The following is a 17,116-nucleotide window of genomic DNA, read 5'->3' on the forward strand; positions in this document are numbered from 1 at the left end:
ATCTATAAGACTGTTTATGTTAATAGCTGATCTCGCTTAACTCAGTATTCCAAACTCCTCAATTCCTAAAATGTATTTAAATAGGTTGGCTGGCTACCTGAGCTCCCACTGATCCTCTAAACAGTGGCTCAGTTTGGAGCTCTGTATGGATCAATCTGATCTTCCTGTTACTAGCAAACAGTGGCATCTGGTGTAGTATATTTTGTATGTGACACCAATTCCGAAAAGTGTTTTGGTTTACTGCATTAGCAATCCCCTTTACTGGTTAAAGAATAAACTGTTACTGCACAACTGTGGTTCAGGGGGCTTTTTCTTCCTCATATAATATTCCAGAGGTAGGCATGTTGTCAAAAACATCTCAGCAGCTTGGCTATGTGACATTTACCAAGAATCTGTGGTTTTTCTTCTTGTTCAGCCATCCCTTGTGTCTCTGGTAGAAGATAGTTTCCCAGTACAAAATCTTTCTATCAGCCCATAGAATTGAGGAAAGAGGAAATAAAACTAACTACCTTCTACTTACTGCCATTAACTTGATTTTTTGATATATAATGTCTGTTGATTTTCCAATGGCCAGACCTAGTTACATAACCACATCTGGTTGCAAGAGAGTCTGAAAAATTTTTTCTTTATCTTGGTGTTTGTGGCCCTGCTAATAATAAACTCCTATTACTAAATGGAAAAAAAAAGGAATGAATATTGGGAGACAATTGCCAGTTTCTGTGCCATATTTCCTCGCTCCTTAGCTCAGCATTAGTCTTAGAAGTTATGGTGGCAGGATACTCTTGCTACTAGTCATGTTGTCTGGAGTGCAAAGTTTATATAAAGAAGGTAGAGATCAGTATGGATCAAAGTATCATGAACTATTTTATTGATTATAAGAAGCAAGATTTCATAGATTCATCTTTTTCTGTAGAGATCTCAGGATTTTCTTAGTACCAATTTCCAGAAACTGTCTAATATCCACATGGTTACTGTGGGAAATATCCTATAGTAAAATATGGCATTATACCTTTATTCATATTTGGTTGTACAGTAGTGGATACCTAACCAGACCTGGTCCAATGACAGTACTCTCCAACCTTCATACAGTTGGTCCCTGTTAAGGTGAGCATCTGATTCATATTAAGAGAGATAAGGGGGATCCCTGGGTGGCGCAGCGGTTTGGCGCTTGCCTTTGGCCCAGGGCGCGATCCTGGAGACCCGGGATCGAATCCCACGTCGGGCTCCCGGTGCGTGGAGCCTGCTTCTCCCTCTGCCTGTGTCTCTGCCTCTCTCTCTCTCTCTCTGTGACTATAATAAATAAAAAATTAAAATAAAAACCGGGAATTTGTGGTCTACTAATTCCCACTGCTATGAACATCTTCATTTAAATAGAGGAATGCTTGACTTTAAAAAAAAAAAAAAAAGAGAGAGATAAGGAAGTTCTGAATGTCTTTTCTGGAATTTCTGGACAGTTGAACCAAGAGAATTTTCCCCCTTAAGCTCTAGAGTTTTTGTCAGGTATGCTATCGACCATGTGGAGAAAGGTGAGCCTCAGTAAAACAGAAAAATGAAGCTAGAGTGTAAACATAAATGAAAACAAGAGAAAGAAAGATAAACCACCTATTATTTATTCCTTCAATGCCAGTGTAATAAATTATATTCTGTTCTTAGTCTCATAATTTTTTACGTATTTTCTGAACTTAATAGAAATGTTATTTATCTATATTTCAGCTGGTGTACAGTAGTATATAGCTTATTGGAGGTGGAAAAGAATTATAGGTCAGGGGGCTTCAGATTCAATAATTAAGTTTATGCTTATTTATCTTAAATATCTTTGAAGAGTGTTTTAGAAGCCATGAGGAAGATATATCTACTCTCTCATCATTCATTTGTGGAAAATTTAAAATGATTCTATCTGCAAATTCACTGGCACATGTAGGATTGGTATTGTCTCTTCCAGTAAATATATTTAGGGAACCACAAAACAGAAAGTATAATGAAATTAGTGAGGTGACATTGGAAACATAATTAAGAGATCATTAGGCAGTTTTTTCAAATATTAATCTTTAAAAATCTCTATTGCCTCAAATAGAATAGGTATAATTCAAGTTGGGGGTCTTGGTTTTGGACGTCAAATTCCATAAGGAAGAAAGATTATGGAATATAGTTACCAAAGGTGTTGATTTTTTCTTTCATTCAATAAATATTTATCTAACACCTTATTTGGGTATGACATTACTCTTTTAGCACAGGAAACACAGGAAATGTCCAGTGATGGACAAGACAAAAAAAGGTTCCTATTGTTATGGAGGTTATAGTCCAGTTAAGGGTTCAGGCAATAAATATAAAAATAAAGATTCTGTCGCTGGATTGTAGTGTACCAGGCTGAGTAAAGATTATGGAAAGAAATTTGGATTTTATCCTTGGTATAATATTTAAGCAGAGACTGATACATGGTTTTTATTTTCTTAAAAAAATCATTCTGATTTATGGAATGCAGAATGCTTCCACTCTCCACTATAGGAAGTAGAGAATGGAAGCAGGGAGTCAATTAGAAGGCTTTTTGTAGACTATTAGAGGAGAGATTGATGTTATATCAGGTTAGAGTTGTAGCCTGTTGTAGTCATACTCTGGCTGTATTTTTTTTAAATTTTTATTTATTTATGATAGTCACACACAGAGAGAGAGAGAGAGAGAGAGAGGCAGAGACACAGGCAGAGGGAAAAGCAGGCTCCATGCACCGGGAGCCCGACGTGGGATTCGATCCCGGGTCTCCAGGATCGCGCCCTGGGCCAAAGGCAGGCACCAAACTGCTGCGCCACCCAGGGATCCCCATACTCTGGCTGTATTTATGAAATAGTGTCAATAAGATTTGGATTGGTTGACCATAGCCTACCCTCCCTTAAAGGTGCTCAGAAAGAACACTTATATTAGCCCATAGTAGGGCAGAATAACCTACCACAAAGCCAATTTTGTAATAAAGTGTTGAATATCTCAAGTAATTTTTTGAGTACTATAAAAATAGAATGATTATATGGGTACAGAATGGTTGTAAGTGAATTTGTTGTTTACATTTATGATTCTGTGGCTGACTAGGAACTGTGGCTTACCACTGCTACCCAGCATCACGAGTATCATACCACTTAGCCCAGGAAAAGATTAAAATTCAAATTCTGAGGTACAATTTCTACTGAATGTATATTGCTTTTGCACCATCATAAATTTGAAAAATTGTTAGGTTGAACTATTTTTAGTTGGGGACTGTCTGTAGTCTGTGATTAAATACAGTTTTTATATTATCTCTCTAAATTAGACTGAATTATCCAATTTCTGACTTTTCTTGAATAATATCTTGGTGTTTAACAAGCTCTGAATTGGCATTACTAACCTGGTATCTAATATTTACAAGTTAACTGATTAAACATTGTGAATACTTAGAAATAACATGACTTTTCCTAATGGTGTCTATACAATTGCCTTTGATGGACTAATGTTTAAAAATGGTGAAAAGAGAATTAGGAGATGGTAAAAAAAGAAAAATAATATAGGGGAAAATGTAACTAATGAAAGGAGCAGGTAAATGAGAAATTCTCTTGATCATAAAAGAAAATGGAGAAGAATTAGATGGGAATTCACAATGGCTAAATAGACATCATCTTAACTAATTCTAACAATCCATTGAGGTAGATGTTGTTTACTTTTATGGATGAAGCAGCTAGGTTTAGCAAGTTTCATTTTAGAGAAAGGAACTGTGCTAGGCGGAATTCTTTTATTTTTTATTTAAATTCCATTTGGTTAATGTAGAGTGTAATGTTAGCTTCAGGTGTAGAATATAGTGATTCAACACTTCCATAAAACACCTGGTGCTCATCACAAGTGCACTCCTTAATCCCTACCACCTATGTAACCCATTACAAACCCACCTGCCCTCTGGTGACCATCAGTTTGTTCTTCATAGTTAGGAGTCTGTTTCTTGGTTTACCTCTCTTTTTTTCCCTCTTTGTTCATTTGTTTTTTTTCTTAAATTCCATGTTTGAGTAAAATCATATAGTATTTCTCTTTCACTGACTTCACTTAGCATAATATTCTCTAGCTAAATCCACATCATTGCAAATGGCAAGATCTCATTCTTTTTTATGACTAAGTAATACTCTATTGTATATGTATATCACATCTTCTTTATCCATTCATTAGTGGACATTTGGGCTCTTTCCATAATTTGGCTATTATAGAAAATGCTGCTATAAACATCAGGGTGCATGTGTACCTTTGAATTAGTATTTTTGTATCTTTTGGGTAAATACCTAGTAGTATAATTGATGGATTTTAGGGTTCTATTTTTAACATTTTGAGGAACCTCTATACTGTTTTCCAGAATGGCTGTAGCAGTTTACATTCCCACCAACAGTGCAAGACAGTTCTCCTTTTTCCACATCCTTGCCAACATTTGTTATTTACTGTGTTAATTTTAGCCATTCTGACAGGTGAGAGATGATATCCCATTGTAGTTTTGATATGTATTTTGCTGCTGATGAGTGATGTTGAGCATTGTTTCATGTGTCTGTTGGCCATTTGTATGTCTTCTTTGGAAAAATGTCTGTTCATGTGTTCTGCCCATTATTTGGGGTGTTGAGTTTGATATATTTTGGATATTACCCCTTTATCAGATATGCCATTTGCAAGTATCTTCTCCCATTTTCATAGGTTGCCTTTTAGTTTTGTTGATAGTTTCCTTCACTGTGCAGCAGCTTTTTATTTTGATGTAGCCCCAATTTTGGGGGAGTTTATTTTTGCCTTTGTTTCTCTTCCTTCAGGGGACATATTTAGAAAGAAGTTGCTACTGCTGATGTCAGAGAGGTTACTGCCTGTGTTCTTCTCTAGGATTTTCATGGTTCCATGTCTCACCTTTAGGTCTTTCACCCACTTCAAAATTATTTTTGTGTATGGTGTAAGACAGTGCTCTAGTTTAATTCTTTCCATGTTGCTATCCAGTTTTCCTAGCATCATTTGTTGAAGAGGCTGTCTTATTCCTATGGATGTTCTTTCTTGTTTTGTTGAAGGTTAATTGACCATATAGTTATGGGTTCATTTCTGAATTTTCTGTTGTTTCATTGATCTTTGTATCTTATTTTTGTGCTAGGACCATACAGTTTTGATCACTGCAGCTTTGTAATACTACTTGAAGTCCAGAATTGTGATGCTTCTAGCTTTTCTTTTGTTTTTCAAGATTGTTTTGGCAATTGGGGTCTTTTGTGGTTCCATGAAAATTTAAGACTCTCCTAGTGTACAAACCTTGGATAATCCTTTCCCTTTGAGTTGGGACAGAACCAGTAAATATGTGATGGAATATCATTCCCGTGATTATAGTATGTAGTAAAGATGAAGGAATTTTGAATATGAAATTAAGATCCATAATTAGTGAACTTTGAGTTAGTCAAAGGGAGATCATTCTGAGTGGGCTGTGAGCCATTTAAAAGATGAGAGATGTCAGAGAGATTCTCTTGCTGGCTCTGAAGAAACAAACCGTCATGTTGGGAGAGGGCCTATAACTGGGATGTGAACAGAATACCTAGGAGACAAGAGCAACTCCTGGCAGATAGTAAGAAAAGGAAACTACGGTTACAAAACAACTTGAATTCTATCAATAACCAATGAGCTTAGAAGGGGACTTCAGTCTCTGATGAGACTGCAGCCCCTGCTAATGATTTTATTTAGCCTTATGAAACTCTTGAGCAAAAAGAACACTCACTTGTGTGATATTATAAATGGGTGTTGTTTTAAGTTGCAAGGATTTTGGTAATTTTTTACACAAATGATGAATATTAAATATAGTAATGAAGGAAAAAGTAGTTAATCATTTGACAATTTTGCTCCCTCCTTTATTTTAGACTTCCTGAAGATACAATTAGGTTTCTTCAGTTAGATTTTGTTATAGACCTGGCTTTTTATGAGTTCCTATTCATAATCTAGGAAAGTAAGTATAGTTTTCTTGTATTATGTATTGCCTTGTTTCACAGAGCACTCTCATGGCTTATGCTTCTATAACTCTCCTTACCCCTCATGATATCTTTTGTGATAGAAATGACTCAAAACGAAATAAAAGGAGATATAGCCATGAGCACTGCTTATCACTTCAATTCTTTTTTCTTGAAGTGATAAGCAAGAAACTTTTCACTAGGAAAACTTTTGAATTAGATACTAGTAGAGAAGGCAAAGCAAGCATATAACATATGAGGGAATGGACTAAGATGAGAAAGGAAGGGAGTTTTAACCTAAATATATTTCTAACTTTGACAGGTTCAAAAAATGCACCATTTGCCTGCTATGAAGAAATACATTCTCAAACTGATAGGTTTGGGAATTGCGGTCTAAAAAGAGGCCAGTATATATTCTGTTCGTGGAGGTATGCTATGCAAATATTAGATACTTTTTTTTGTTTCATAAGATTCTATTTTTAGATTTTCTCTCTATATCTCATTCATCCCAGTGGTTTCAAGTATCACATGTGTTTGGGAATGAATGGGAATGAATCTTAAATTAAATTGTATAGCTCTGACATCTTTCTTGTGCCATAGGCTTAAATTTCTGTTTTTTTTTTTCTGTATGTGGGTAATCATTAGGTTTCTAAATTCAGTCCAAGGTTGAAAGTAATAATAGTCATTACACCTTTCCTCTTTGAACCTGCATTTTTCTTTACAAAAATGCTATCCCCATTCACTTCATTACTTGCTCAAGCTGAAGACTACCCAGTGTTTATAAAATGAATTTAATTTCCCCTGTATCTGAAAAGCAAGCTCTTTGATATTTTGGTCATAAATTTAATTTAATAAACATCTCTTAAGAATCTACTATGTGCCTGACACTGGGCTAGCTCCTTGTTAGCAAAGCATAGATGACCCTTGTACTTAGGAATTTGTACACTGGTAAGCACATCATGTATTGTTTCCTTGGTTTGTTATGCTATTACTTTTGTTTAGAAATACCTTACTCTCTCCCTATTAAAATTGGACTCAGAAGGCATCTTCTCCATGAAATTTCCCCTAATTGCTAAGTTAGAATGTGTCCTTATCTTAAATCTTCATAAGAATTATTTTATTTGTAGCACTTTCAATAGGGGTTATATTACATTTAATATTAAATGGTAAGGTCCTTGAGGGTAGGAGTCACAACTTATTTATCTTTCTATCTTTCTACAGAAGGATATGAAATACTTGAGTGAATCGATTATTTGACAATAAGTATATAAATCTGCACAGGGAATAAAAGACCATTAGCACCATTGAAAGATAACCTTGTAGAATATTTGCTTCAAATGTTAGTGTTAAAATTACACTCTCTCTAGTAACATTTAACATAAATGGAGGTCATTCATTTGTTTTTTGTTTTTTGTTTTTTTGTCAAGGAAAGCTAATCTGAAGTATTCCTAATAAATGCCTAATGTGTAATAATCATATAATTTTATTATGTTTGCAGGGATCTTCAATGTGGAAGATTAATTTGTACTTATCCTACTCGAGCTCCTTTTTACAAAGAAAATAGTGCTGTGATTTATGCCTTTGTACGAAATAATTTATGTATAACTATAGACTACAAATTACCTCACTCAAAACGAGATCCAATGGAGGTCCCCAGTGGCAGTTTTTGTGATGAAGACAGGGTAAATTATTTAAAATCTATTTTTGTCTAATTTTATTCATTTCTTTAATAAATATTTTCATTTAAGTATCAAATTTCAATTCATTTCTAGTGCTATATAACTTTAAATCTTTCAATAAGGAGAAAATGAATAAGCTTCATTTTGTCTTCATATATTAAGAGGGCAAAAGGAATGTTTGATATCCTTCAGAATTTCAGTATTATGACCAAGGAAACTCCCAAGTATTTCAGGGCTGTAGTGTAGAGAGGAGAGATCTTGGAAGTATATTAAGTACTCCATAGCATGGAAATTCACTTTCTTTCTTAGAGAAAAGAAGAAATCTCACTCTGTAATATATGTCTCCTTGTAGCCCAGTATATAAGAGCATAACTTACATCAGTCTTCTTGGAATCAAGTCTTCAAAACTGATTTTTTTTTCCTTTTACATTTTAAAAGTTACCTAACCAGTCTGAGGTCCTATAACTGTATATAAAGTGAGGATAATAATAGCATTTACTCTATGGGGTTATTGCAAAGATTAAAGAAAATAACTGTAAAGTGCTTCATATGATGCCTGTCACATAGTGAAAGTTAAATACAGATTGGCTATTATTATTGATTATTATAATTAATTATCTCTGAGGCTAACTCAAATCTGGAGAAAACATATAATGAATAAATTTACTTCAAAATCTCATTTAATTCCTGACCAGATCTTTGCTCATGAGGAACCATAGTATAGTATATGGTGTACACATTAAGTACTAAGATGTGCATACATCTATATTCCAATGTTTTCATTTAATAAATGATTTTGAACAAATTTTTAATATGTGAAATGTATATGTTAATAGCCATTTCTGGTGGTTTAAACTTATAAGTTTAAATAAGTTTACTATAGGTAAAATATGTAGTCTTCTTAGTATTGATTTACTCTTCATGTCTCTGAGTCATAAATGCTTCCTTGATGGATGTATATATATGAAGGAGCTCAGTATATAGATATATTTAGGCAATGGAGCCAAAATAATTACAAAATGAAACAGTCAACAGATGATTTGTTATTATTCAGTCGATAATTTAGTAAGAATAGAATCCTTTTTATAACATGAAAAATTCTCGGATAATTCATGAGAACACATTTTATGAAGTAGTTTTTAGTATAAATCACATATGATGATGAAACATTCTTGGCAATTTTTTTTGTCGGTAGCATCCTTGTATAGCAGGACTTTTCATCTCAGTTTCAACTGAGGCAGGCAGACAATAAATACTACATTTGAGGAGGGGGAAAGATGGCAGAAGAGTAGGGTCCCCAAGTCACCTGTCCCCACCAAATTACCTAGATAACTTTCAAGTCATCCTGAAAACCTACGAATTCGGCCTGAGATTTAAAGAGAGAACAGCTGGAATGCTATAGTGAGAAGAGTTCGCGCTTCTATCAAGGTAGGAAGACGGAAGAAAGAATAAAGAAATAAAAAGCATCCAAGAGGGAGGGGCCCCGCGAGGAGCCGACAGGAAAGCCCTGTCCAGGAGAAGCAGGAGCTTCACCAATCTTCCGGACAGAAAGGCGCTCGCAGGGAGTTGGAGCAGGACCCCAGGAGGGGCGGGGATGCCTTCAGGCTCCTGGGGGCACTAACAGAGGACCTGCGCCCTGGGGAAAAGTGCGCCACACACCACGGGCGCAGCACCCCAAAGGCCTGGAGAGTGCACCTGGCGCCGCTCCGGGAGCGTGATTGCAGCAGTGCAGGCCCCGGAGCCCAGGGCGCTGGGGAACACAGCCCAAGATCCAGCGCTCCCTCCGGGACAGGCAGAGGCCAGGAGGAGACAGGAAAGCAAGGCCACTCCTGCCAGCGGGTGGCCCCGAGCTATGCAGATCAGCGCCCCCGCTCCCGGAGCTTCCAGGCCCCTGCAGACTAAGAGCTGCGGTAGTTCCTGCGGGAGCTGATTCCAGGGCTGGAAGCTGGCCACCGCCACTGTGGTTGTTCCTCATGGGGCCTCACAGGATAAACAACCCCCACTGAGCCTCACCGGTGGCCTCACAGGATAAATAGGATAAACAACTCCCACTGAGCCCTGCACCAGGCAGGAGGCTGAGCAGCTCCCCCAGATGCTCACACCTGAGAGTCAGCACAGCAGGCCCCTCCCCCAGAAGACCAGCTAGAGGGACAGGGAAAAAACAAATTATTCACCAAGCAACACTGGAAAGTTACAGGGGAAGTCGAGGGATTTACAGTATATAGAATCAGAGGATACTCCCCCTTGTTTTTTGTTTTCTGTTGGCTTCCCCTGCCCCCTTTTTTTCTTCTTCCTTTTTTTCCCCCTTTTTTCTCTTCTCTCTTTTTCTCCTTATTCCAGTACAACTTGTTTTTGGCCACTCTGCACTGAGCAAAATGACTAGAAGGAAAAACTCACCTCAAAAGAAAGAATCAGAAACAGTCCTCTCTCCCACAGAGTTACAAAGTTTGGATTACAATTCAATGTCAGAAAGCCAATTCAGAAGCACAATTATAAGGCTACTGGGGCTCTAGAAAAAAGCATAAAGGGGATTCAAGAGACTTCATGACTGCAGAATTTAGATCTAATCAGGCAGAAATTAAAAATCAATGAAATGAGATGCAATACAAACTAGAGGTCCTAATGTTGAGTGTTAACAAGGTAGAAGAACGAGTGAGTGACATAGAAGACAGTTGATGGCAAGGAGGGAAACTGAGGAAAAAAGAGAAAAACAAAAGATCATGAGGATAGGTTAAGGGAAATAAATGACAGCCTTCAAAGGAAAAATCTACGTTTAATTGGGGTTCCTGAGGGTGCCGAAAGGGACAGAAGTCCAGAATATGTATTTGAACAAATCATAGCTGAGAACTTTCCTAACCTGGGAAGGGAAACAGGCATTCAGATCCAGGAAATAGAGAGATCCCCCCCTAAAATCAATAAAAACTGCTCAATGCCTCGACATTTAATAGTGAAGCTTGCAAAGTCCAAAGATAGAAGATCCTTAAAGCAGAAAGACAAGAAATCTCTAACTTTTATGGGGAGAAATATTAGATTAACAGCAGACCTCTATACAGAGACCTGGCAGGCCAGAATATATCCTGGATGGCAGGATATATTCAGGGTCCTAAATGAGAAGAACCTGCAGCCAAGAATCCTTTATCCAGCAAGGCTCTCATTCAAATAGAAGGAGAAAGAGCTTCCAAGATAGGCAGAAACTGAAAGACTACCTGACCACCAAGCTAGCTCTGCAAGAAATACTAAGGGGGATTCTGTAATAGAAAGAGGAAGTCCAAGGGAACAATCCACAAAAACAGGGACTGATAGGTATCATGATGACACTAAATTCATATCTTTCAATAGTAACTCTGAACATGAATGGGATTAATGACCCCATCAAAAGGTGCAGGGTTTCAGACTGGATAAAAAAGCAGGACCCATCTATTTGCTGTCTACAAGAGACTCATTTTAGACAGAAGGACACCTACAACCTGAAATTAAAAGGTTGGAGAACCATTTACCATTCAAATGGTCCTCAAAAGAAAGCAGGGGTAGCCATCCTTATATCAGATAAACTAAAATTTACCCCAAAGACTGTAGTGAGAGATGAAGAAGGACACTATATCATACCTAAAGGATTTATCCAACAAGAGGACTTAACAATCATCAATATATATGCCCCGAATGTGGGTGCTGCCAAGTATATCAATCAATTAATAACCAAAGCTAAGACATTCTTAGATAATAATACACTTATACTTGGTGACTTCAACGTAGCGCTTTCTACAATCAATAGGTCTCTAAGCACAACATCTCCAAAGAAACAAGAACTTTAAATGATACACTGGACCAGATGGATTTCACAGATATTTACAGAACTTTACATCCAAACACAACTGAATACACATTCTTATCAAGTGCACATGGAACTTTCTCCAGAATGGACCACATACTGGGTCACAGATCAGGTCTTAACCAATACCAAAAGACTGGGATTGTCCCCTGCATATTTTCAGACCATATTACTTTGAAATTAGGACGAAATCACAAGAAGTTTGGAAGGATTTCAAACACGTGGAGGTTAAGGACCATCCTGCTAAAAGATGAAAGGGTCAACCAGGAAATTAGAGAAGAATTAAAAAGATTCATGGAAACTAATGAGAATGAAGATACAACCATTCAAAATCTTTGGGACACATCAAAAGCAGTCCTAAGGGGGAAATACATCGCAATACAAGCATCCATCCAAAAACTGGAAAGAACTCAAAGCAAAAGCTAACCTTACAGTTAAAGGACCTGGAGAAAAAACAGCAAATAGATTCTACACTCAGCAGAAGTAGAGAGTTAATAAAGATTCGAGCAGAACTCAATGAAATAGAGACCAGAAGAACTGTAGAACAGATCAACAAAACCAGGAGTTTGTTCTTTGAAAGAATTAATAAGATAGATTAACCATTAGCCAGCCTTATTAAAAAGAAGAGAGAAAAGACTCAATAAAATCATGAACGAGAAAGGAGAGATCACCAGAAATCCCAAGGAAATACAAATGATCTTAAAAACTTGTTACGAGCAGCTTTACGCCAATAAATTAGGCAATCTAGAAGAAATGGACACATTCCTGGAAAACCACAAACTACCAAAACTGGAGCAGAAAGAAATAGAAAACCTGAACAGGCTAATAACCAGGGAGGAAATTGAAGCAGTCATCAACAACCTCTCAAGACACAAAAGTCCAGGGCCAGATGGCTTCCCAGGGGAATTCTATCAAACGTTTAAAGAAGAAACCATACCTATTCTACTAAAGCTGTTCTGAAAGATAGAAAGAGATGGAGTACTTCCAAACTCATTCTATGAGGCCCACATCACCTTAATTCCAAAACCAAAGACCCCACCAAAAAGGAGAATTATAGACCAATATCGCTGATGAACATGGATGCAAAAATTCTCAACAAGATACTAGCCAATAGGATCCAACAATACATTAAGAAGATTATTCACCCTGACCAAGTAGGATTTATCCCCAGGATGCAAGGCTGGTTCAACACTCGTAAAGCAATCAATGTGATTGATCATATCAGCAAGAGAAAAAACAACCATATGATCCTCTCAATAGATGCAGAGAAAGCATTTGACAAATTACAGTATCCATTCCTGATCAAAACTCTTCAGAGTGTAGGGATAGAGGGAACATTCCTCAGCATCTTAAAAGCCATCCATGAAAAGCCCACAGCAAATATCATTCTCAATGGGGAAACACTGGGAGCCTTTCCCCTAAGATCAGGAACAAGACAGGGATGTCTAGTCTCACCACTGCTATTCAACATAGTACTAGAAGTTGTAGCCTCAGCAATCAGGCAACAAAAAGAAATAAAAGGCATTCAAATTGGCAAAGTAGAAGTCAAAATCTCCCTCTTCACAGATCACATGATACTGTACGTAGAAAACCCAAAAGACTCCACCCCAAGACTGCTAGAACTCATATAGCAATTTGGCAGTGTAGCAAGATACAAAATCAATGCCCAGAATTCAGTGGGATTTCTATACACTAACAATGAGACTGAAGAAAGAGCAATTAAGGAGTCAATCCCATTTACAATTACACCCAAAAGCATAAGATACCTAGGAATAAACCTAAGCAAAGAGGTCAAGTATCTATACCATAAAAACTACAGAACACTTCTGAAAGATATTGAGGAAGACACAAAGAGATGGAAAAATATTCCATGCTCATGGTTTGGAAGAATTAATATTGTGAAAATGTCAATGTTACCCAGGGCAATTTACATGTTTAATGCAATCCCTATCAAAATACCATGGACTTGGGACTCCTTGATGGCTCAGTGGTTTAGCAACTGTCTTTGGCTCAGGGCATGATCCCTGAGTTCTGGGATCATGTCCCACATCGGGCTCCCTGCATGGAGCCTGCTTCTCCCTCTGCCTTTTTCTCTGCCTCTCTCACTCTCTGTATCTCTCACAAATAAATAAATAAATAAAAACAAAAAAAAATACCATGACTTTCTTCAGAGAGTTGGAACTAATCATCTTAAGATTTGTTTGGAATCAGAAAAGACCTCGAATAGCCAGGGGAATATTAAAAAAGAACACCAGAGCTGGGGGCATCTCAGTGCCAGATTTCAGGTTGTACTACAAAGCTGTGGTCATCAAGACAGTGTGGTACTGGCACAAAAACAGACACACAGATCAATGGAACAGAATAGAGATCCAGAAGTAGACCCTCAACTTTATGGTCAACTAATATTCAATAAAGGAGGAAAGACTATCCACTGGAAGAAAGACAGCCTCTTCAATAAATGGTGCTAGGAAAATTGGGCATCCACATGCAGAGGAATGAAACTGGACCATTCTCTTACACCATACACAAAGATAAACTCAAAATGGATGAAAGATCTAAATGTGAGACAAGATTCCATCAAAATCCTCGAGGAGAACACAGGAAACACCCTTTTTGAACTGGGCCACAGTAACTTCTTGCAAGATACATCCATGAAGGCAAGAGAAACAAAGCAAAAATGAATTATTGGGATTTCATCAAGATAATAAGCTTTTGCACAGCAAAAGAAACAGTCAACAAAACTAAAAGTCAACCTAGAGAATGGGAAAAGATATTTGCTAATGACGTATCAGATAAAGGGCTAGTATCCAAGATCTATAAAGAACTTATTAAACTCAACAGCAAAGAAACAAACAATCCAATCATGAAATGGGCAAAAGACGTGAACAGAAATCTCACAGAGGAAGACATAGACATGGCCAACAAGCACATGAGAAAATGCTCCGCATCACTGGCCATCAGGGAAATACAAATGAAAACCACAATGAGATACCACCTCACACCAGTGAGAATGGGGAAAATTAACAGGGCAGGAAACAACAAATGTTGGAGAGGATGTGGAGAAAGGGGAACCCTCTTGCACTGTTGGTGAGAATGTGACCTGGTGCAGCCACTCTGGAAAACTGTGTGGAGGTTCCTCAAGGAGTTAAAAATAGATCTGCCCTACGACCCAGCAATTGCACACTGCTGGGGATTTACCCCAAAGATACAGATGCAATGAAACGCTGGGACACCTGCACCCCGATGTTTCTAGCAGCAATGTCCACAATAGCCAAACTGTGGAAGGAGCTTCGGTGTCCTTCGAAAGATGAATGGATAAAGAAGATGTGGTCTATGTATACAATGGAATATTATTCAGCCATTAGAAACGACAAATACCCACCATTTGCTTCAATGTGCATGGAACTGGAGGGTATTATGCTGAGTGAAATAAGTCAATCGGAGAAGGACAAACATTCTATGGTCTCATTCATTTGGGGAAAATAAAAAATAGTGAAAGGGAATAAAGGGGAAAGGAGAGAAAATGAGTGGGAAAAATCAGAGAGGGAGACAGAACATGAGAGACTCCTAATTCTGAGAAATGAATAAGGGGTGGTGGAAAGGGAGGTGGGTGGGGGGTGACAGGCACTGAGGAGGGCACTTGATGGGATGAGCACTGGTGTTATGTGATATGTTGGCAAATTGAACTCCAATAAAAAAAAAAGAACATCTAAAAAAATACTACATTTGAAAGGGAGTTGTTAGACACAACATTATGGCCATGAACTAGTGAGAAAACTCAACACACACAGTAAAGATTTAAAAGGGTTAGTTTGGATTTAGAAAGGGTTTTTGAGGTCATTTCTTTGAAGAGAGTTGTGATATGCTGTAATGTTTAAAAGGAGATAATTTTCACATATCTCAAAACAATTCTCAAATTCTTTATTATTTTTTTTAGATTTCATTTAGTTATTCATGAGAGACCCAGAGAGAGAGAGAGGCAGAGACACAGGCAGAGGGAGAAGCAGGCTCCATGCAGGGAACCTGATGTGGGACCCTGGACTCCAGGATCATCCCCTAGGCCGAATACAGGTGCTAAACCACTGAGCCACCCAGAGATCCCGCCAAATCTCAAATTCTTTAGTAAAAGGATGATTTTCTCATGTACGAAAACTACAACTTAGAGAAATTGATATTACTGTAAATATTGGAGTTGAGAATATATCCTTAATCCCCTGATTATTACAGTTTAAACATAAGGGGACTAGAGCTGGATATAGTCACATATTACATAATAGAATGTTAGATATGTATAGCATATTTTAATAAAAATTCCTATTACCTTTATTAGTTCACTCTAACAATAGCTCAAATTTGATTAAAACTTAATATATGTCCTGATTATGAGTGGGAAAAATTAGAGAGGGTGACAAAACATGAGAGACTCCTAACTCTGGGAAATGAACAAAGGAAGTGGAAGGGGAGGTGGGCGGGGGAATGGGGTCACCAGGTGACAGGCACTGAGGAGGGCACTTGATGAGATGAGCAATGAGTGTTATACTATATGTTGGCAAATCGAATTTCAATAAAAAATATGTATATGTCCTGAGTATACTGAATTGATTTTTTTCAGTACAAACTTTTGCAGGGTTTTTAAAAAGATTTTATTTATTTATTTATGAGAGACAGAGAGACAGAGGGAGGGGGAGAGAGAGAGAGCTAGAGACACAGGCAGAGGAAGAAGCAGACTCCATGCAAGGAGCCGGATGTGGGACTCCATCCTGGATCCTGGAATCACGCCCTGAGCCAAAGGCAGATGCTCAACCACTGAGCCACCCAGGTGTCCCTCAATACAAACTTTTGATATATGCAACAACAACAAAAAATTCAAATAAAAAGATATACTGTGCTCTTAGGAATAGTTTTATTAGATTTCAGGGTATCATAATAAAAAGTGGTTATATGGATATGATTTTTCTTATTGATCTTGTTTTGTTTCTTCCATTTCCCCACATTGCATTATTTTTTTAAGACTAATTTTTGGAACAATTTTAGGTTCACAGCAAAACTGAGAGGAAGGTACAGAGATACTCTCTTGTTCCCACGCAAGCACAATCTCCTGTATTACCAACAATCCCCCACCAGAGTGGGACTTTGTCATAATTGATAAACCTACATTGACACATCATTGTCTCCCAGTTCATACTTTACATTAGACTTATCTGAAAAAGCCTCAAATACTTGGAGATTAAACAAACATTTTTAAATAACACATCTTAAGAGAAACTGAAAAATATTTTGAACTAAATTAAAATGAAAATACAACATAAAAATTTGCAGGTTACAGCAAAAGCAGTACTTAGATGGAAATGTATTGCATTGAAGGGTTATGGTCTTATGGTATAAAATTACTGATTGTAATGTTAAGACAGCTGGACTCCTGTAACATGTAAAAAGTTTTTTTGTATTTTTTCTTTTCTTTTTGTTTTTAGATATGTGTAAATCGTGTATGTCTAGAAGCAAGGATGCTTAGAGCTCAATTAAGGTTTTGTTCAGAGGGGTGTGGAGAACACGGAGTAAGTAAGCACAAAATTTATGTTTCCTCAAATCACATCTATCTTGGACTCTTTTTAGCATCGTTTAATTTACTCAACATTTATTATGTTTCTTTT

The 17,116-nt window shown here is 37.3% G+C and overlaps 1 protein-coding gene across 1 annotated transcript in view; it reads left to right on the plus strand.

The window, feature by feature from the left end:
- ADAM32 (ADAM metallopeptidase domain 32) overlaps positions 1-17,116 on the plus strand; it is a 190,698-nt gene that overhangs the window by 120,198 nt on the left and 53,384 nt on the right. The window contains exons 16-18 of the mRNA XM_041751039.1: positions 6,280-6,385; positions 7,456-7,639; positions 16,937-17,020. Coding sequence (XP_041606973.1) covers positions 6,280-6,385; positions 7,456-7,639; positions 16,937-17,020 — 374 coding nt within the window. The remainder of the gene's footprint in view (positions 1-6,279; positions 6,386-7,455; positions 7,640-16,936; positions 17,021-17,116) is intronic.

Source organism: Vulpes lagopus, chromosome 4, assembly GCF_018345385.1.
Source record: "Vulpes lagopus strain Blue_001 chromosome 4, ASM1834538v1, whole genome shotgun sequence".
NCBI classification, from domain to species: domain Eukaryota; kingdom Metazoa; phylum Chordata; class Mammalia; order Carnivora; family Canidae; genus Vulpes; species Vulpes lagopus.